Source organism: Sparus aurata, chromosome 8, assembly GCF_900880675.1.
Source record: "Sparus aurata chromosome 8, fSpaAur1.1, whole genome shotgun sequence".
NCBI classification, from domain to species: domain Eukaryota; kingdom Metazoa; phylum Chordata; class Actinopteri; order Spariformes; family Sparidae; genus Sparus; species Sparus aurata.
The window spans coordinates 20,253,717-20,276,413 of NC_044194.1; the positions used below are offsets into that span (position 1 = coordinate 20,253,717).

The 22,697-nt window shown below is 38.9% G+C and overlaps 2 protein-coding genes across 2 annotated transcripts in view; both read left to right on the forward strand.

Moving 5' to 3' along the window:
• Positions 1–532: 532 nt before the first annotated feature.
• scamp2 (secretory carrier membrane protein 2) lies at positions 533–13,924 on the forward strand. Its single transcript, XM_030426700.1, has 9 exons — positions 533–707; positions 5,274–5,345; positions 5,674–5,760; positions 7,049–7,160; positions 7,712–7,840; positions 8,508–8,667; positions 9,327–9,428; positions 11,420–11,537; positions 11,888–13,924. The coding sequence occupies exons 1-9, from the start codon at positions 651–653 to the stop codon at positions 12,035–12,037; spliced, it is 987 nt and encodes a 328-aa protein (XP_030282560.1). The 5' UTR covers positions 533–650; the 3' UTR covers positions 12,038–13,924.
• Positions 13,925–21,078: 7,154 nt separating this feature from the next.
• Positions 21,079–22,697, forward strand: part of map1ab (microtubule-associated protein 1Ab) — a 79,561-nt gene continuing 77,942 nt past the window's right edge. Inside the window, exon 1 of the mRNA XM_030426446.1 lies at positions 21,079–21,358. Coding sequence (XP_030282306.1) covers positions 21,094–21,358 — 265 coding nt within the window. The 5' untranslated portion in view covers positions 21,079–21,093. The remainder of the gene's footprint in view (positions 21,359–22,697) is intronic.

Genomic DNA, 22,697 nt, shown 5'->3' on the forward strand with positions numbered 1-22,697 from the left:
GGTCAAATGTAATGAAGTGGAGATCCAGATATCCTTAGGCTATTTTTAATCATTGGATTTTATTTAATTAACTCAATGGCAGCTTTTATTGGACCCTCCTCAACTGTCATTTGCCTTCATTTATCAAACGTCATGCACCAGTTTATAGCAGGTTTATGTCAAATATATAAATCTAAATTTTAACTCAGATTAGGCCACATTTTATCATCAGGGATTGCTTTCTCAGACTGAGGCTGGTTTCTCTCTTTATGATGGGTCAAACTGACCTATATGCGTAAAATGTGCAGAATGGGCCTTTATGCGGTAAGTGTACGTTCGCTGAGCAGGCACATTGTGGAGCCGCACGTAACAATTACTATGCTACATGGCGATGACATCATATTTTCATCCGTCGCGACGACTCATGCATCCAGTCACAGTAAATGTTTCCATTAACGTTGCATTTTTGATTTGAAATCCACAGGTGGCGCGCTCAGCTTCGTGTACGCTGTGTCAACTGACATACACGTCATCGTCCAGCTGGTCCAATGCGCATGCGCCGTAAACTTCATTCGAGGAAGTGAAAGGAGAGGCAACACAAACGACAGAGAAGAGTTTCTTGTTTATTCCCCGTTTCAGAGAGGACAAACCAGCAAGCAGCTTTTTTTAAAATGTCGGGATTTGATAGCAACCCGTTCGCGGAGCCTACCGGTGACAACCCTTTCAATGTAAGTGTGTGGTTTTATAGATTTAATAGCTATTGAGGCACAGTCGAGCCTGGGTGCTGACATATCATTCGTGTTAAGGTAGCCAGCACGCCAGGAAACTTGTTGGGTGGATGTCGGGGCGGGATCTACTGCTGCTATCTTGGTCTCTCATTGGTAGAAAAAGCTTGATTGGCAGTCTCTAAACCAATCAGCGGGCTATGTTTGCAAAGAAGGCGGGGCATCCTGCGAGAATATTTGCAGGAAGTTAAACTGTAGCCAACTAGGAATGTGTGTCAAACCTTTTTGGCCACATTCAACTGTTACCATTGCATTTGGTGGTAATTTGTACCATTAGGTGGATTTTCTAATAAGTTGAATATGATTTGATATATTTCTTCAGTCCTTTTCTTTCACCTACATTACCCAAAGACACTTTATATCATGCTAACTACTGCACCTCCATGGGTGCTGCTGGTTAACTTAGTTCTTTGAAAATAATTTCTAACCTACAGGATGTAGCCTGGAAGTCTATTCCGTCTATACAAAGCTGTTATGTCATTGTGTGTCTGTCCTCAAAATGTATTATATCCGGAAAGCTTTACTGTGAATACAGCTGGCCTGCTGAGTTCAGTTAGTATTGTTCAATGTTCAGAAGAAGGCCATCTGGCACTTGTTGCTTCCATTTTAAAGTGGCTGTTCTTAAGATGAAAGTGTTTCTTTATGTAGTTGGAAAATGTAGAATGATGTTAAAGTGGATTTAAGATCTACTCTTTTGAATTATGGAAACCAAACGATCCTTTGGATCTCTTATTATCCTCATACACTATTTAAAGTTAGTTTGGGAAATCAGGATATTTTCGTGTTTCATTTGATTTTAATCCCCCAAAATAATGTCACACATATAATTTGTGTGACTTTTCTTGCTGTCTATGCACATGCAAACATACACCCATATTTTTGAGTAGTGTATTTCAGAACAAAGATGCAATTACATATATGACAAATTCAAGTTTCATGCAATTTACTTGAGCGTACGTTAAGTTGACATGACTCTTTAAATGTGCCTAAAGTCTAGGGATTTGTAAAAGAATGGTCTATCTGAAGCAGGAAATGCTGTGATATTGTGCCTTTAAATCAAACTCTAAAATTCTTGATCCTACATTTCTCCTGCTGTGATAACCCTTGCAAGTACGTTTCCAGACCTCCATGCCTGGTTAATACTTTCAATAATATTTTAGTGTTTTATATTAGACATTGATTATGGTTCACATTATTATAATGTTATTTGCATTTTTTATTGTAGCTGTAAAACTATGAACACATTACGCAGCTGCAGTTGAAAATGTGCAAGAAAAGAAATTGTTTAGCAGGCACAACTTCCTCTGTGTTCCCATGACTGTTATTTCATATCAGTGTTAGAAGAGTGACATTTTATGACAAGGACTTTCCTCAGAAATATGGTAAGGGGTTTATGTGCAGAATTTTTTGTAAATGCTTTCGTCACTCTGTAGAGTTTATTACATGTGACTTGTCCCTCTTAGCAACTCAGACACCCATATTGCAATGCCTTTGAACATTGCACCAGATAAGATCTAATCTGAAAATTATAGCACCACTTTAGGTCTCTATGCTGTAATATTTCCTGCTTTGGTGGAACACAATCACTGTTGTGACCCATTTAAAACTCAGGATTGCCTCATTTGTCATGTAAAAAAAATTATAGGAATAGAGTTTGCTGCAGACACACACAGTTTGTTGCAGACACACACAGTTTGCAGTTTTCATGATTTCAGTGACATTACATAATGCAGTCACCGTTACAGTAGTGCTGCAGTGTCACACTTTATTTTGTCAGGTGGACAAAGGCCATGACGTCAGTGGGGACCACTGTTTGTCTGCTGGGTGTGGATGTGGCTGAATAAATAACCTAAAGGCAGCTGCAATATGTTGTCCATGCTGTTTAAAAGAAGTTCAATACCAAGAAGATATATCACACATGATGGTGATGTCTGCTGTGACATTAAATTGCTAATATTGCCAACTATTCAAGGATATTCAGAAGGGAAATATTCAAAAATAATTCAAAGTGTGCAACATTTGTGACCTTGCTTTTACCCCCAGTATGACCACGCACTTATGATAAGTAAAAATAAAATGTCAGCACTGTTAGGCTTTGATATGAAGTGTGAAGTCTCTCCAGGAGCATTATCCACCTGCAGTTATGAAATGGGTACACCCAGAACAGCCACACCCAGGCAATTGAATTATATCTCAGGAGGTCATGTTTTCCGGTACAGAGATTTAAGGTCAGAATATTACGCTGATTTATCCCAACTTTATTTTCACACTATTAGAATTAGTAAAACTTTCACAACTGACCAGCAAAGAACTTTATAAATATAGATCAGAGAGGTGCTTTTGTGTGCGTCTCCACACCTCTTTGTTGTTTTTTTAGTATGGCGTTGTCTTGTTTTAGCTTGTCCAAGCTTAGCTTTTCAGATAGGCTTTTTTTTTTCTTTTGTTAATTTTCTGTCTATGTGTTGACATTTAAAGACCAAAGAAGTCTTGCAGTTGTGACTCAGCAGATATTTTCTCCTGTTGTTAATGTGGTATGAGGTAAACAGTTTTTGCATCATAGGCTGTTTTGAATATCTCAATTGACTGAGAGGTTTTTGTCTTTTAAGCGCTCCCTCTTAAGTAGTCATTTTTATTCAAAACATACGCTGGTTAGATCATAACTAAGAAAATATCACTCATCTCATGTTGGCAGTTAAAAATAAGTGTAAAAGGATGTCATTAGTTATATGTTTGACTTAAACTAGTTATTAAAACAAAAGGGAGAGGGGGGTTAGAATTGAAACTCCTCGGACGCCGATCTGTTTCCTGCTGGGAACGTTTACAGGTGTGTCATGAGGAGATAAGTAAGAGTGAGTGAGGCTGGTCAGTGAATGACGTATTGTGTTATCATGTGAGGTTCCTGTTCTTCCCTCACACCATTAAAAGAGCAACTGACACAGATAATAGAAACGGTTTAGGCTTTTTGGCCTTGTTAAAAAAAAACATTCTATTGTACATAAGTCTAGTAAAAGTCCTACAACACAGACAGTCCACTGCTGCTTTTCTTAGTAGAATAACTGCTCATATCACAGATTCAGCGTAATTGGGAGGACTATATGGAATGATTATTTTTGTTGTTGAATATTCTGTCAGTTATTTTCTGTATTAATTGATCAATCGTTTTGTCTGTGAAATGTAAGAAAGTATTGAAAAGTGCAGCATGAATTCCCATAACCCAATTTCTATCAGATATTATGAACATCAAAACACTTTAGGGCTGTAAAGCAAAAGCAAATATTTAAAAGTTTTAGAAATTACTAAAATAACTCGGGGCACAGTAGTTACTTGAGCATCATCAAATAAACTGATGCATCTTTGAACACAGGCATTAAAACATGTCTTGAATATCATGGGGTGTTTATTTCTATTCCAGACTGTGATTATCAGGGAATTTCAAGAATTCTCAGAGGAACTCGTGCTCCCTGGTACCCGACATCAGGGGTTATTGGGTCAAGATGACAAAATATAAGATAATATTTTTTTTTTGCATGGCTGAAGAGCTGGAGATCAAATAATTGTACTGATCTTTTGTTAAATAAAACACAGGGTGGTATTTTTGATTATTTCTTCATTTATTTTCTCAACAAAATGATTCATTGTTTAGTCAATAAAATGTCAGAAAATATAGAAAAACAATCATCAAATCTTCCTGGAGCTCAAAACATGTCTTGTTTTGTCTGATCAGCAATCCAAAACCACAAAATAATCCTTGTAGAAATCTGCTTTTAGCAGATGTGCAGACTGGCTTTGCGTATTATTTAGAGACACTTAAACAAATTGTGAAATCTTGGATCATGCAGATGAAGCCGCAAGAGTCAATTAATGTTTACCAATGGTGCGTGCCCGACTCCTGTTAAGAAATAGGTTCTTCCAGGTAATGATTCACCAGGACCTGTTGAGGTTGTTACAACAATTGCTTGATGTTATTGTTCTTTATTTTATGACTTGGTTAAAGAATACCAGGTTTCAAAGTCTGGTTGACTTTTTTTTAAGGTGAACTTAAAAGTAAGAGTCCTTCTGAAGATAAAATGAACAGAAGTAGATATTATTTGTGTGTTTTTTATATGTCAAATGTGATGATTCAAAATTAGAGAACGTTTGAACAAATCTTCAGAATTACTAATTCAGTTATATCCACTTAAATGCCAAGAAATGCAGCTCTGTAACTGCACTGATGCTAACCCATCATCATACTCCATCTAGAATTGGCCTGATGGTCAGAGACATTGCATTTGAATTTAAAGTTCATTAAAGCCTCTTTTTTTTTTTTTTTAACAACTTCTTTAAACAAGACACAGCTGTATTTATTCCAGCTGCTCTGATCTTGCTCAGACAAAGAGACATAGAAGAAATCTACATCAACAGAGTATAATAGAAGTCAAACAGTTGAAACTAGATTTGTTATTCATTTTGATAAGTCAAGTAACCTGGTATCTTTTGATGTATTTGTGGTGTTTTGTTCTGTTCCAGGACCCGTCAGTCACACAGGTGACCAACTCCAGCATAGAACCAGTTGACCAGTACAACCCTTTCCCTGCCACAGTAAGACATCTGAAACCTGTGTTGTTATCATCATCATGTTGTTTTATCTTCCTTCTTCATGTTCATTTTTAGTTTGGCTTCTCTGTTCTTCTGTTCTTGTCTCACTTTAATCTGTATTAATCTACTCTGTCTGGTCTAGACTTGTCTTCTCCAAAATGATCTTTCTATTTTGCCTGGTTGTTTTTGACTTGTTTTCCTCTTGTTCATCGTTTTCTACTTCTTCCACGTACTCTTTCACGCTTTCTTGTTTGCCTTCATCTTTCTGTCTCATTCTTGTAATTAACCCCCAAATCAAGTAATTTGTTTTTGTCTTATTTTAACTTCTCAGGGCGACCTAGCTGCTCAAACCACTCCAGCCTCCACAGGTCCCTACCAACCTGCTGTGTTACAGCCGTCTACAGAGCCTAGTCCACAGGTGAGTCAGCCATACTGGATTTCTCTCTGTGTTAAACCCTCCACTTATTTATTGTGTAAAAGTAGATTAAGGGACAGCACTTCCTTGGGTGAACTCCCTGTACTATATATGTGTGTCATATCAATTGGTTAAGTCCCTTTTGCTCCTATGGACCACCGTGGCACGTTATCTCAGAAAAAATATGCACAATAGTTAATGGCACAAGACAAATTGTCTTTTGATCAAACTGTGGAACAAACAGTCCCATAGGTAACGTCTTGTTTAATGCTCACTGAAATGCATAACCAAGTCTTGTTTCCTGCTAAATAATTCACACTAATCAGAATAGAAACTGAAAAAAAAATTGCCCTACCCTGTACAAGCTGTTGACTGATCTTCTACCAGTCTTATTTACTGCCATTTACTAATGTGTATGCTTCCCTAATGCCATTTATACTTTTTTATAAAGTTTGGTGTCGTAGTACAATTAAAAAGAAAATTAAATTTCCCATCAAAAGAAATGTCCAAGACAGAAATTAAAGTAAACATGTCTTAACTGTTAGTCTTTGAAATCTGTGTTCCTGCATTGGATAATCCATTAATGGGCCTAATGGAGGTGCTACAATCTAAGACACAAAAACCATCCTCCATTGGGATATCTTAGATGCTACTATCAAACTTGAGCATGATACTCCTTAGTGCTGCCTTTGTAGCCAAACAAATACACTGATATTGGATCATTTAAAGTCAAATGTTCACCCCTGAAAGGCCTAATGGACAAACCACTTCCTGTTTTTAAAACCCTTGAAAGAAAATGTATGGTATTGCTTTGGTTCAGTGCTCAACTGCATTATTAATGTTGTCATGTTTACTTTGAAATTGTTTACATAGATGTTAGAATAGAGAGCCCAGCAATATCTGATATACAGCATTTAGTCAGTTTGCTTATTTTTCACAACCATAATAGCTGGTTGTGGCTAAAGAGCGAACCATCTGTTCTGTTTCTTGTCCTCAGATAGCCAGATATGCCTGTCATAAACACTGAAAACATTCTGAATGCTCTGAGTGGCTTCGACCACTACACTTAGCCTCTGTTAACAGTTCACAGTGGTCAACCCCTAACTTTGTCTGAAAAATTCTACGTTCTTGCCTTGCAGTATTTGTAAGGTCCTGTTGTAACTGCGCCATTTATATGTAATGTAAATCCCGGAGAGATGCCTATGTGTTTCTGCACGAATGTCTCCAAGATCAATTTTCTGTACGTTCAATATGTTTGTTGAGTAAAGTGTTCCTGACTCTCCTCCTTCAGGCGACGGCTGCTGCAGCTCAGGCCAATCTGCTGAGGCAGCAGGAGGAGCTGGAGAGAAAAGCTGCCGAGCTGGACCGCAGAGAGCAGGAGATACAGAGCAGAGGCCCGACAGGTCATTAAAGACAAAACCTCTCCTCTTCTCTCTGCAGTACTATCAGAGGCAGCACGACTTAATGAGACAGAGAAACAATATGCAATGTGTGCATTATGTACCAGAGAGAGGAATATAACAACATATTTGCACACAGGCTTTAAAAATTACTCTGAAATCCACAGTATCAGTTCTATAGGACTTCGTAGCCAAGATTAAAAAAAAGCACAAAAAACCCATTGATGTAACAGCTCATGTTGACCTGCAGTGAAAAACTAAAGCCCTTCTGTGTGTTTGCCCTGTTAATGGGCTGAATCAATTAGTCAGTTAAACACACATATGATTAGAAAATTGTGGTCACTCTTCTTGAAAAAAATAAAGATATCAAACATTAGCAGATTACAGCATGCAAAATACAAAGATTTGCTTTTCTTTCTTCCATATTCATACATGTATATCTACTGTGTTTTGTTATATATTTTAGTCTTTCATTTCCTGCAGTTGTATAAACTGTGTTTTGGAGACACACCCTTTTTGTCTAACAGGGTAGATATTGTCTCTTGTCCTAACAGGTAAAGAGAACAACTGGCCTCCCTTGCCAAAGAGCTTCCCCATCAAACCATGTTTCTATCAGGACTTCTCAGAGGAAATCCCCCCAGAGTACCAGAGAGTCTGCAAGATGATATACTACCTCTGGATGTGTAAGTACATTAAACCAAGCTGAGATGGAAGATGGAATTTCAAGAACTATGGACATTTTAATGTTTTTTTAATGCATTTTTACCCTTGTATACAGTAAACAAGCAGAACACCTGAGATGTCTCACCAAACAACATTTGAAAACCTTCATGTATTTAAGTCCTCTGAAATATTTTATTAACAAAACACCAACATGTATTGTGTCCTTATGACCAGTGCTAGTGGTCATATGAGTTCTGATGTCATAGTTATATGCAGTAGTGACAGTGCTGCTGTAAATATGCCACCTTGTGGCAACATAAGCTTTCTGCATGCAGCTCATGCTGGTGCCTGCTGATGATGTGGAGTATGCTGGTGTTTTAAGAATACATGTTTTCTTAAATATGTGGTTCCTTTATTTGATTTACCAGTTGACTTCTTTAGATCTTTATGTACAGACCTATTTCACTTAGTTCATGATAAAGTTTCATTTTCTTGTCTTTAGATAATCCAGTGTGATATAAATACTGCTAATCATGCATCATGTTTCTTATGTGCACAACTACTGTCATCAGTATTTACAGCAGCTGTAGTGGAGGAATTTCTGTTTGCTATATAAATGAAGAGGGTGCTGATATGATTATTAGTAAAATTATAATTGATTTTCGCCTCTCTGTGCTGTTTCCTCAGTCAGCTGTGTGGCTCTGTTCCTCAACCTGCTGGCGTGTTTGGCTGCCTTCACCACTAATTCTAGCTATGGTATAGATTTTGGCCTCTCCATCCTCTGGCTCATCCTCTTCGCCCCCTGCTCCTTCCTTTGCTGGTACCGGCCCGTCTACAAGGCCTTCAAGTGAGTTTTTCAATGACACTGTGGGCCTTTATAACAGCCCAGTTGATTAATTTAGCCATTCATGTTAGTAATAAGTATTTATAGTGTGTATAATTATACACATCATGTTTCTGGGCTCACCACTCATCATTAGCTATGGACAACAAACACAAAATTAATTGAGGACATTTTTATTAAGAGATCTTTGCCATTTTTTTTTTACACCACACAAAGAAAAAAGAAGATACAACTTGAAGAAAAACTCATCAGTGTCTTAAATATAATTTCCGTACCTACCTAGTTATGTGGTGGTGTTTGTCTCAACTTCGCCCTGGAAGAAAAAGCTGTGATCTCTTTGGTTTATATATGTAACTAGAGCAACCAAATACATTCTTTTTACCATACTACACGTTAACAGACAAGTGAAACTCACCCCAACAGTGAGTTAAACTAACTAACATTTTTTTTTAATTATTATTTAAATACAGCTATCTAAGTAATCTAAGTCACAGTAAAGAAAATAATGGACTTGCATGCATTACTGGCTGTTATAAGACTTACACCTACTCAACACATTCTTTCTAAATAGTTATGCACTAGAAGATAAAGTTCCCCCAAATACTTTGTGCAACATGTAACATTTTAAGTGACATGCATGTTTTCTGTTTCTTGTTTTTTAGGTCTGACAGCTCCTTCAGCTTCTTCTTCTTCTTCTTTGTGTTTTTCTTCCAAGTTGTGATCTTCATCATCCAGTCTGTTGGCATCCCCAGCTGGGGGAACAGGTGAGTCACTCGCTGACATCTGGGAGGTTTATAAACATAAAGGTTAAATGCTTTGGACTGTGTAAGGTCCAAAGTTTCAATAGGCCTAATTCCAAATCCATTTAATTTAATTTGTAGATTTGGCTAACAGTTCTTATACACTAATTCATAAACAAATAGATTGTAATTAAGAGTGTTGTTTTTACCATTGTTGGAAAAAAAAAAAAATTCTACGACAATGACCTCAGACATTTAACTCCAAATTACTGACAGCTCATTTTAACTACATTTATTGGTGATTTATTTAAAGGTTCATTGCCTTCAGTAGAAGTTCAACCAATCAGCTGCTCTATCAGCTGCTCTCCTTCTCTTTCCTCTTTTTCTCACTTCTTTGTTCTTCCATCTCTTCTCACAGAGACTTTTCATCCTTCAGCCTCTAGCCTGCTGCCTCTCTGTCTGCTGGTAACTCTGTAAGTTTCTGCTGCTTACTGTCTCTGCTCTCTTCTTGCTTTGTCCTCAAAAACTTGTATTTTGGTTTTGAAATTACATATTAGGGGTAAACTAACGGGCTAAGTATACTGGTTTATGGGTATTGTATTGAAATATTCTTATGGTAACAACACGGCCAACAATCTCTAGTACAAGGCAGCTGGTTTGTGTGTGCTGAGGATTAACATTACAGGTCTTAATGACAAAATAGATAACAGTACCTTCATAAAATAAAACATATGGGCTGATTAATATCTAGGTAACATACTGTTTCCACATTAAAAATATCAGTTGCCATGGATTTGCCATAATTCTTCATGGCTGTATAATTCTCACTGAAGTATTTGGGAACATCTCTTGATCCCACTAGAGTATGTCACAAGATGTTCCTGCTTTCTTTTTCCTAACATGGCCAAGATACAGCCCACATGCTTTTACAGCATCCTTCATTAAGCGCACCTGTCAGAGTCCCTGCAAGATCAAAGTGGTGTGGTTATATAACAGCTGTCCTGATGTCTGTCCTGATCAGAAAAGGGCTGATTTCAAAATCCTCCGACGACTTAAAAGGCTTTAAGGCACGTCCTTTAAGTTCCCTTGAAGCTGGTTATTTAACTTTTCTGAGATTTACCAAATAAATCTGGTGGAGGTAGAGACTTTGCTCATCAGGCTCCTCTTCTTTGGAATAAACTCCCTATTCAGATTCATGAGGCAGGCTCTGTCTGATCTAAACCCTCTTAGTTTCATGGCTGTGTATGTATTCAACTGATTTCTAACTAGTTACCTCAACTCTGTCAATGTTGCTTAATCATGTTGATAAATTAGCTATTGCTAATTGTTTTTTCTTTATTCTCCCTGCATATGAGGGCATATCTTTACATGTGAAGCTGATAGACTTGTGCCTGATGTTTTACATGTGCACAGACTCTTTGGTCAGTGTGCACTTTAATTAACTGAAGCTCAGGTCAGAAAAAGCCCTTTGAGTTCCAAAATGGCACTTTATCAAAAAGACCCTTGTCAAAGTGGCTTTTTATTTCCCTGTTTTCCTTTTCATAATGATGTTGCTCTTTTCATCATGGCACTTGGCATAATGTCGAAATAGGCACCATCAAGGGGACCATTATTGTTTTTGCAGCTCTTTCTTTACAGATGAGATGCAAAGCATCCCAATGCAGACACCATATTTTGAAAGCAACAAAAGCACTAATAGGATATTAATGTACCAACACTTTGACATGTTTTATTTGATCTTTTAGAGCATCTATTCATGTTAATTCCACTTTTGTTGTGTTCATTATTGAGTGCAATGAGTCACAAAAGTTTTAGGATTAGCAACATTCAGTCTGCCTCTGCTCTGCTTTTCATGCTCCTTTTTCGACACGTTCTTCTTCTCTCCCTAAATGTGACCCAACTCTCCTCTAGAATATGTTTCTGTATGTACCAGACTGTGTTTATGTTCAAATGTTTCTGTACTGTTTGTTGGTTTTAAAATCAACTGAAACTGTTAACTGTTTTTTTCGCTCCAGTGGTTGGATCACTGCCTTCACAATCATCAGCAAAAACAAGGCAGTGGGAGCCATCATGATCATAGTGTCCATCCTGTTCACCATCTGTGCCGTGCTGTCTGTCATCCTGCTCAAGATGGTGAGACTTTTCTTAAGATTTTAAATTTAAAGTTGCGGGTAAATAGCTTTCTCCTTTGACTAATCTTTGCTTTTACTTGTGAGTGGGAATTAACATACACATTTGGAATTGTGCCCCCATAAAGGTCAGGTCTAATCACAAATTTGTAGACATTTCTGTAGCCTGTCTGTAGCCTATGACACGTACAAATGTGAATGTATCAGTGGTTTGCATAAACTGCTAACATTTTATCCAGTTGGTTAGGCCGACCAAATACATCCATCCATAGAGTCTGCCAGCACGGCAAAAAATATGAGCACAGAGATGAGGGTTGGATTCTCACCACTTGCTCACAATCTCTTTCTCTTCAGGTCCACAGCATGTACCGCCGGACCGGGGCCAGTTTCCAGAAGGCCCAGCAGGAATTCTCACAGGGAGTTTTCACAAGTAAAACCTTCCAAACAGCTGCTGCTACTGCAGCGACCTCCGCTGCCCAGGGAACCTTCCAGGGAAACAACTAGTGGTAGACTGAGCCCAGCTAAGCTCTGTTTAACAGGTCAAGGTCTACATGTTATCAGGTCTAGATTATTAATTAAAACAAAGTGGAATGAAGCAGGGAGTTGAAGTTCATTTACAAAGTTGTTGGTTGGCACTTAGGTAGTAGGAAGTTATGTTGACTCTGGAAGCAGCAAGTGGAAATTATAATCTAACCTGGTAATGTATAGACCTTGAGTTAGGTGAGGCTACATTATTAGCCTAGCCTCCTTTCAACCCCACTACCAATGCACATGTAATTCCCCATATTAACTTTGCTTTACTCATCCAGCATGTCTCCTGCAGAGTGACTCCATCTCTGTGTGGGTGTAAAAGCAGTCAAGGGGAAATTCACACATCAAATGCATTCTGGGGTGGAAAGCATGAATGAAGTTGACTGATTGCTGCTTTAGTGTTTCCTGGCTTTGTATATTTTGTGTGCACTTTTTTGGCAATGCTCTTCAGTGTAATATTTGACTGTGTGTGTGTGTGTCTGTGTGTGTGTGTGTGTGTGAACTGGCATGCTGATCACATGTATTCATGTGAGTGAAGTACGCTTTTGTTCCTCCACTGATGGCGGACCCTGATCCTGTAATATAAACATGATGAAGTGTTTCTGGTTGTCATTGATTGGCATTTTTTTCTGTCTCAAAAGCATTTCGTCTTTGTTGTTGAACCTTTTTTTGGCAAACCATCTCTTTTTTGTGCAAATAAGAAAGAAAAGAAAATGTAATAAATCATGTAATTATAATCTGTCTCGCCTTAGATTTGGGGATATTTCTGGAACTACTCACTTAAATCTGGGATCAGTTATTTAAGAATGATAAAATACTCCCGATCACTTTTAGAAATGAATACTATGGCAGTTTTTAAAATGCGTGCCTTTGACTTTTGTCTGGAACCAACATGTTGCCAAGATCTTTCTTGAAAACCACTGGTGTTGGTGGAAATATTGTATATTTTGGTATGTGGTATTACATGATGGTTTCTGCATAAAGATCACATCCAGAGGAAAAACTTAAAAGTGTTTTTCTTCGATAGATTTCAAGAAAATTACATTTCTACTTTAGTTTAAATACAGCTGAAGCTTCAGCTTAATTTTTGATCACTGATCTTGCTCAAGAGTTGTTTCCAAGGAAACAAAGCAATACTGACTAAAAAAATGAATATTTTTTTATTAAAATAAACACATTTACTCCAAGCAGAGCGACGCCAATACGGTTGCATTAATGGGCTGAGCCTATTCTATTAATTTCACGACTAACAGTAAATGCAGGAAAAGCTTATTTTTTAATGAAGAATAACATTGTAGAAATGTATGTGTGAATCTTGAGGAATGATCAGAAAAGTTCTGTGTCTGACCAGAATACCAGATTTCCCTGATGTGTATCTGATTAGAGCAGTGTTAACTTAACACTTAGCTTCCTTTCAAAGAGAACCAGTGTCTCATCACCACCAGTGTGCAGCAGGCATTTTCTCTACTTCTCATAGACGGTTTCAATTCTAGAAAGAATTCTCAAAAGTCTTCCGTGCACCATCAAGGTCTAAATTATTTCTGTACCGATGTATATTTTCTATGTGAATTCTTATATTGAAAAACATGCATAGTGTGTGTGTTTATTTGATGTACTGTTTGAAAACATCAGCTTGGATGTATCATGTAATTATATGTTAGCAATCCTTAAAAACATTTCCAACCTCTGGAAAATGTCTGTGATGTTTTGCAACAGATAGTCTAATTTAAGGTTTGAACTCACACCCATGATATGTTTTCATTCACACATCTCTGTATGCTTTTGTTTTGGGAGAACAGAATTCAGTGCCTTTTGTATTTCAATGTTGAATATAGCATCTAATAAAATGCTTTGCTTTCATTTGAAGCTGTCAGTGTATTATTGTTTTTGTTTTTTTTAATTCTCTATAAGTCTAAATAAATATTTGTAGTAAAATATTGATCATACTGTTAATAGGAAATCCAGGTGTGTAGGAGAGTTTTGAAGTGTTCTGATGATTTAATTTGACTTCTTATCAGGTGGCTGTTTTTTTTTTCATCAGTTTTTCATTATTATTAGCTTATAAACATTCAGTCTGTGCATATGAATTAAGAGATAACTATCTTCATTTAAGGCACTCTTTTTATGTTAACTGCTAAATCCACTCATGAAACTGGCCTAAAAATGCAGGCTGCAGATTCTCCACAAGGGGAGAGCTGCTGGGTCGTTGTCAGGCCATGATGTCAACATGCACAATGTGAAACTATGACTCCCAAACTGTGGGCTGGGGCCAAAACTATGGGGCATAAAATGAACAACAGACTGAGAAAGCAGAAGAAAGAAATATAAAACTGTATTTATTTATTTGCATTTATTTTAATCAAATTTAGGATGAGAATTGCTGAATTACTGGCCCTCTCCCTCTGTAGATATGAAAGACTCAGGATAAGGTAACAAAAACACAATGATTTCAAGCTTGAATTGAAAATGGGTCAAAATGAGCTCAGCATGCCAGTCACTGAAATCAGAATCAGGGTGTGTGGATCCCCCAGTACTTTTCTTTTCTCTCCAGTGGTGTTGCACGTTTTCTTTTTCAAAGATATTTTATTGATTTGTTTGGGAAGATGGTTTATTAGGAACAGATTCTAGAAAACTTGTGACAAACTGAATTTCTATCTTGACATTTATTGTAGAATCAACAGTGGTGGGTATTTGCTGTTGATATCTAAACTTCAAAAAGCCACCAGGGTATAGTAGCCAAGCTATTGTTGTAAAGGGTTAAGGTTAGGACAGAGATCATTTCTGAAATTGCACTAAATCGCTCATCTTGATGGAGATATTTCTTTAAAAAAAAAAAATATTTCCAAAAATGCCTGCATCCATGTGAACTATAGGCCTTAGATTCGCTGATGTTGTGCTGGTGTGTTTCTTACTTAGACATTATATTTATATTCAGTTTGGAAAAAAAGTTAAACATACTGCAGACAACATGCTCATCATAAGCTTCAGGCCATTTTCTCATCTTTGACAGTCTGACATTTTTCTGTCAGTTTCCTCCTCCAGTCTATTTTAAGAAGGACAGAGGAGATCGGACGCAAAGTAAAGAGGAGAGGAAGACCTTTGTGAATGCTCTGACCCAGACAGTCTGTGGGGAATCTGCGAAGAAACCCAAACTGCTGCTCCTACTATCTGTCTGTCTGTCACTCTGCCGGTCTGTGCGTGTTTCTTTCTCCAGGCTCTTGTCTGTCACTCTGTCTTGAGCTCAGAATAACTGCAGCAGAACTTCACATCAAACTCAACCATCAGCAACTGGTCCACTGACGTTCACTCTTCTCTGCGTTGTGACTCTGGAGAGTGACTGTTTGGTTTGCTGTTATAAGATTTTTACTTTGACATTCAAATTATTAGTTTTTGAATTTCAGTTAAGGTTTTGCTTTCTTAATGTCTGTTATACAAAGGAATGCTACAGGAAAAAAATATCCATGCTTTGCTGAGATAGTGGAACAAAGGAGAGATGGGGAAAAGTCACATCCCAGCGGCTCATCCGGTGCATACTAATTAACTAATGATCTAATTACCAACACCTGGGTTTATCTAACAAACCAACCACGGTGTGAGTTTGGACAAGTGTTTTTTAAAATGTTTTACAAAACTGAACTCTCTTCTCGCACAACTTGTAATTAATCCAAAGCATATCATTTACTCTGATCCGCTTTTTTTTTTTTTTTACCTTGCTGTTGTATAAACAGTTTTAAGGTAGGGTATACTCCCAAGACAAGTCACCAGCTCATTGCAGGGCCCTCACTGATGGCAGAGGCTGCCATGCAAGGTGTCAACCACACATCAGGAGCAATTTGGGGTTCAGCATCTTGCTCAAGGACACTTCAACATGCAGCTCAGCTCATCCCGGAGCTGGGGTTTGAACCAGTGACCTACTGATCACTAGCTGACCTACTCTACCTGGTGAGCTACCCGCCACCCTCATTTTATTCTCATATTCTATGTTTTATTATTTGGTACACTTCTCTATTAACAGCAGACATTTTGATGCACTAGACTTATAAATACACAGTCAAATACACCATTTTATCTATATAGCACATAGCCATTTGATGGTTGTAGAATATATAGAGTAATCTAAGTGATTTAATCCAACAATATGTTGAACATCAATTGACCTGCAGATGGCGAATAAGAGGCAAATTCACAGTCTCTGTAGATAATCTTGATACAGTAATGTTGACTATCTGGTCATTGGAATCAAAATGCAACGTAAATCTAATCCAAACTGACTACATCAGTGTGATTTATCTGACTCTCAACTGAAAAATAGGAATTAACTGTAAATCAAAAGTGACATATTGGGAAGAATCATCAGTGTGTGATTAAACATTTGTCTGTTTTTTCCGATAGAAAAAATCCCACAAACTGTGTATTCTGTCAGGTCTTTTCTCAGCCATAATCTAAAGCTGTATTGCAGTTTACATCATCCACTCACTTGCAGTGAGTTGGGAGTCTGGTTTATTACCACTAGAGGGAAGCATGACTGTGGTGTGAGTCGTCTTATAGAGTGAAGTGCTGACTCACTGTCAGAGAGACCTGCAGCAGAAAAACCCATATGAGGTATCTTCACACTGCTACCGTGGGATGTTACACACAGTCTCCTACAAACACAGCTGACTAGAGCAGGTAGTAACTACACCAAATTGATGAAGTCGTACAGACTTTAGCCAATTCAAATTGAATTCACGAATTTTTCACAATATATGAACCCTTTATTGGGTCTGCTGGTCTAGTATTTCGGAAAATGTTCCATCAGCATCGATATAAATTGTATAACTGGGTCAGATATTTGCAGACATCTCCAGCAACATCAATGATAATTACAGTTAAAGGGACGTTCAGACTGATTTGTGAGGTATGACAGAAGTTGGTGTGGCTCTCCTTATTATCCCCTCAGTGTGGTGCTGACAGTTTATGCTGAGACGCCCTCTGCTACACACTGAAATGTGCCATGCTCAAGGTTAACTGGAAGAAAAGCTCAATGAGGAACATTTCTCTGAGAAGAAAGAGGCTATTTTAAGGCTGGTATGCATTCACTCTCCTGCCTTTATCTTTGTATGTGTGTGTGTGTGTGTGTGTGTGTGTGTGTGTGTGTGTGTGTGTGTGTGTGCGCGTGCTTGTGCGTGTGTGTGTATAAAACATGTTTGAGCTCTGGAGAAATTGTCCTTTAATATTCTACAGATTATTCTAATAAATCCTCCACATACTCTGCACCAGGCTGACTACATTCATACATCATCTGAATCCTAAACGCAGACTGAGTGGGAGCAGCGGGGCCTGATTGACGTTTAGAGTGGTCTAATCCTGTTTTACTAATAAATCCTGCTAAACTATCTGTACAGTCCTCTCCATAAAATGTGTAAATTTTTCCTGCGTCACAGTTTATTGTTATGCTCCAGCTGTCTCTCTCAGGTTTTGCGAGTTTTCAACACATTAGCTCTGACACAGTAAAATGCTGAAGCTTCAGGCTCTGTTTTTGTTTTCACTAATTTAATGTCACTACTTTAAGTGGCCAGATAGTGCATAGGCAGCTGTTCAAGAATATATATCTAGGAATAAATGTACAAAATAAATAATGGAGGGGAGAGCTGCTTACTCACTATTAACCATTGGCTCCTTTTTACATTTTTTCTATTGTATGGAACATGTACATATATAGCTCCTATCTAATTGTACTGAAAAATGAAAAAACACCCTAGCCAATTTATTAGGCGCACCTCGCTTAAACTAACACAGTCTAATACCAGTAGCAGAACGTAACTAAGTACATTTACTCAAATATATCGATTTAAGCACAATTGTAGGGTACACATACTATAGTGAAGTATTTGCATTTTCTGCTACTTTATACTTCTACTCCACTACAATTTGGATGCAAATATGTTTTCTCCTATACATGTATGTATAACTTTAGTTACTAGTTACTTTGCAGAATACATGCTGCATCACAGCCAAAGCACATTATCAATTACATTTTCTTGTATCTGCCCCTGGATAAAATTAAATAAAAACACAGTCTCTGATAATCAGAAAAATTCGGAATATCAGATTTGATAATGTGTCAATCTATAAATAGGCTGCACAGTAGGCTATCTACATACAAGAATAAATATGCACAATTTTAATACTTAAGTACATTTAATATAAGAGACTTTAGAGTACCACTCATATACAGTATGTGGGGTTCACACCAGAGTATTATTTTAACTATGTATGACTTTTGGATACTTTTAAAACACTCTCTAATACAGTCCTTCAGTGATTTAATAATCTCTACCTTCATATGAGGGGTTTTTGAAACCATTTTAAAGATGTGTTAATTCAACATTATGATCATTTTTGTGGCGTCTTATTCAAAGACGTTTCTGGTGTTTAGCCTACCCTGACATACAATACTCAAAAATTAGTTTTGGGATAGTTTAGTGTTTCACAATATCTTAACAATTGTTTATTCTATTGGTCCTCAAATATAATGCAACACATCTAACTGATTTTAGGTAGTGGAAATGGGGTGGAGGTAACAATAGAAACACCTGTAATATATATATATATATATATATATATATATATATATATATATATATAAATATATATATATATATATATATATATATATATATATATATATATATATATATATATATATAAATGCAATACCATTCAGCAGTACCTCAAACATAATAATAATAATAATAATACATTTTATTTGTTTGATGGCGCCTTTCAAGTCACCCAAGGTCACCTTACATAGGATAAAAGCATAAAATCACAGAGTAATATCACCACATAATATCACAGAATATTAAAAACAAACATTGATATAAAAAAGGAAAAGAAAAGTGTAGTGGACAGTGACCAGTCAGAGTGAGTATGCCAGTTTGAACAGGTGGGTTTTGAGTTTGGATTTGAATGTTGTGATGGAGTCTGACTGTCTTATGTGTGGGGGGAGAGAGTTCCATAGTCTGGGTGCCGAGCAGCTGAAGGCTCGGGCACCTATGGTACTGAGGCGTGGTGTGGGGATGGTTAGCAGTCCAGCAGAGGTTGAGCGGAGGGTGCGAGAGGGGCTGTATTCGTGGAGGAGGTTGCAGAGGTAGGTGGGGGCTAGATGGTGGAGAGCTTTGTATGTGAGGAGGAGGTTTTTGTAGTGGATGCGGTATTGTACAGGGAGCCAGTGAAGTTGGATGAGAATAGGGGTGATGTGGTCAGATGATTTGGTGCGGGTGATAATCCGGGCGGCTGAGTTCTGGATGATTTGCAGTCTGTTGATGAGTTTGGTGGGGAGTCCGGTGAGGATGGCATTGCAGTAATCGATGCGGGAAGTGACAAGTGAATGAACCAGGATTTCGGTGCTGGACTGGGACAGTGATGGGCGGAGTCTGGAGATATTTCGGATGTGGAAGAAGGCAGTCCGGGTGATGTTTTTGATGTGGGGTGCAAATGAGAGGGTGCTGTCCAGAATGACGCCGAGGCTCTTGACTTGTGGGGAGAAGGGTACAGGGAATCCGTCGATGATGATGGGTGGGGCTGGGGTGTGTTGTGATTTAGTGAGGGTGGATTTGGAGCCGATGAGCAGGGCCTCAGTTTTATTGCCATTGAGCTTCAGGAAGTTCCTGCTCATCCAGCTCCGGATGTCTTCGAGGCAGGTGCTGAGGGAGTTGGGAGGGATGGCGGCGTTGGGTTTGGAGGAGATGTAGACCTGTGTGTCGTCGGCATAGCAGTGAAAGAGGATCCCATGATGACGGAGGATTGTGCCCAGGGGGAGGAGGTAGATGATGAAGAGGAGTGGACCCAAGACTGACCCCTGGGGGACACCCAGTGAAACACCCGAACACCCAGACTTGTGGTCCCTTATTTGCACAAAGTGTTGGCGGTCAGTGAGGTAGGATGTAAACCAACGGAGTGCAGCACCAGTGATCCCAATGCCAGCCAGGCAACACCATTCAGCAGTACCTCAAACATCCTCCTCCAGTCATGACCAGGTGAACCAATACCTGTCCAAAACAGTGTCAACAAAAGCAAAACATCATAGCCCTCATGAAGGTTGAATTTATTTAATGCATGCTGCACTGGGTTTAAATAGACGAGGTGGGAACATAGGGATGACCCCAGTAAAAGTTACCAGTTTTCCACGTTACCTGTCTGGACGGTTAAAATAACTCCAGAGGAGAAGCTTTAAGCTGTCAAACAAAAACAAATAGTGTCTTGTAATGTTATGTGAGAAGATGGAGACACCGTAAAACAAAACACTAACACCGTATTTAAAAACTATTTCCAAGAGAAGTGAGGATGACCGAATAACATAATGGATAACTTTAGCTTTACTCGGAAACAAACCTGGACAAGCCACAAAAGGTAAGAGTTTACTACCGTCCATTAAAACAGAATGTCAAACTTCTGCATGACAAAAAGTGAGAAAAAAATAGGAAAATTATTAAATAAATTATTAAAATTATTCACTGAATTTGGCAAATGTCTTGTTTAAGCCTAACGCTAAATAGCCTTGTGACTGGGTGGGATAGATGTGCAAGGCTAGCATCCTACTAGGTAAGGTTAGCCAGCTTGTTGTTAGCATCATTTGTGACCTCAAACTCAGCCAGCTGGCGATTCAGAACTTTACCATTGTATGTTTTCTAACTTGAAAGAAAAGTTCAGCACAGGATGTTAAAATATTATAGATTTATAGATTTATTTTTTTTGGCTGAGCTAGCTGACTTAATGCTTATTGTGAATACGCAGGTCAATAATCACATTTGACAATCATTTGACAAGTTTGGGAAAGCAATTCACCAAAACGCTCTTATTTTGAAAGCCCCACCAGAAATAAACCTTTGTTTAACATTCCTGGCTGTTTACCACGTTTTCCCGTGTCTTCACCTCCCCCCCTCCCCTCACCTCTCAGCATCCTCCTCACCCACCGAGTCCCGTCCACCCCCCCTTCCCCCGCCCTCACCTCACCAGACTCTTCCTCGCTCACTCCGGTAGTTGTCATGGCGATGGAGTCAGCCTCGGCGTCGGCTCCGGGGGTTGTTGCCATGGAGATCCCGGTGCGAGGTGCGCTCCCGGTGGTGGAGGAAGACGAGGGCTACATCGCTACGCCGCCTGGGTCCGAGGAGCGACTACGGTACCGTAGAGGAGGAGCGAGACGGCGGCGAGGGGTGCCATTCAACCGGGGCAGCTACTACATGCTGATAGTGATCGGGGAGATCGGCACGGAGCACCAGCTGGACACCGCCAAAGCGCAGATAGAGCGGGGTGAGTGCCGGACGAACCGCCGCTGTGTGAACCTGTGGTCGTTATCTGTTTGGCAGCTGTGTTTCAGTGTCTAGAAAGTCGCGGAGAAGGTTTTTACAGGGGACATCAACAGGAGGGAAATGTTTTGACGCAATGGATGCAATAGTATCCATAGGTAGAGGCAGTTGCTGCAGCATTGCACCATGGGACACCACGCATTTCCCTTACCCACTGTGAACTCTGTGACTGTAAAACTGCAGACTCAAGTTATGAATGCAGCAGAGGTCTTTTCACTTTAATAATGCAGCCTTCCACTCTAGTGGCAGCCAAATACAAATCTTAACTGATCTATGAATTCATAATTAACATATCTGACCAATCATTGTGCCTGGAAAGGTGCAGTCAAGCAAAAAATGTCCACTTTTCCTGCATTGCTGCAGCCTTCTAAAATGCAGTTAGAGTTGTCATGTGTGGTGTTAATTGTTCCTTTTTTGTGCCAGTGTTTGTGTCTCTACAAAAGTGTAATCTGGGTGTGGTGTCATTTAGCTTCAAACCAGTAAACAACAACTCTGTAGGCACCAGAAGCAAAACAACTTCCCAGATATTTTAAAGGAAATATACATAGCTGACTGTTTTGGTCTCTGATCTTGTCCAACTAAGGCACCATTACTCAGCTGAATCTCTCCTCTTGAGGAATTGCAGCAGGCTACAGTTATTCATTGGGAGCTGTTCAAGTTTCGGAATTTGAAAGGAATTGTTGTGCAGTTGTGAAAGATGTGTGGACTCGGAGCATGCCAGTCAACAATTCCCTGCTCTGCTGTTGCCACTCGGAGCTGTCCTCGGTCCAGATGATCAACTGCACATTTAGATGTCCGGCACCATAGCAACCCCATCCATCCCCGTGACCTCCTCTTGCCGCTGTAAGGGAGTTGACAGCTCTGCTGCTCTGTGGTGAGCTCAGTATCACACCCCCTCGGATCATTACAGCATCGATTCATTCGCCCAGGTCGGCGTTTGAGGTGTGACTCACTGCCGATGACCTGCCGTTGACTCTCATTACATGTTAGCTGCAGGGTCCTTGTGTAGGCCTGCAACAAGTCACCGTCACTGCAGTGTTGTCAAATCAAGAGGTTAGAGGCTTTTCATTTGGACAGTTTTAATATGATTTCCTTAAAATCTGCCCAGTGCTCAAACAAATAACTCATTTCATCATTGATTAAAGTAGCAATAATGTTTTTACTTAATCATTTTGTCTCTGAAATGCAATCAACTGACTTCTTTTCTTCATCCTTAGACTATAGCTAATAACTAGCTTATAATTAAATAATTGTTTGGTCTTTTCAAAAATCTGTGAAAATGT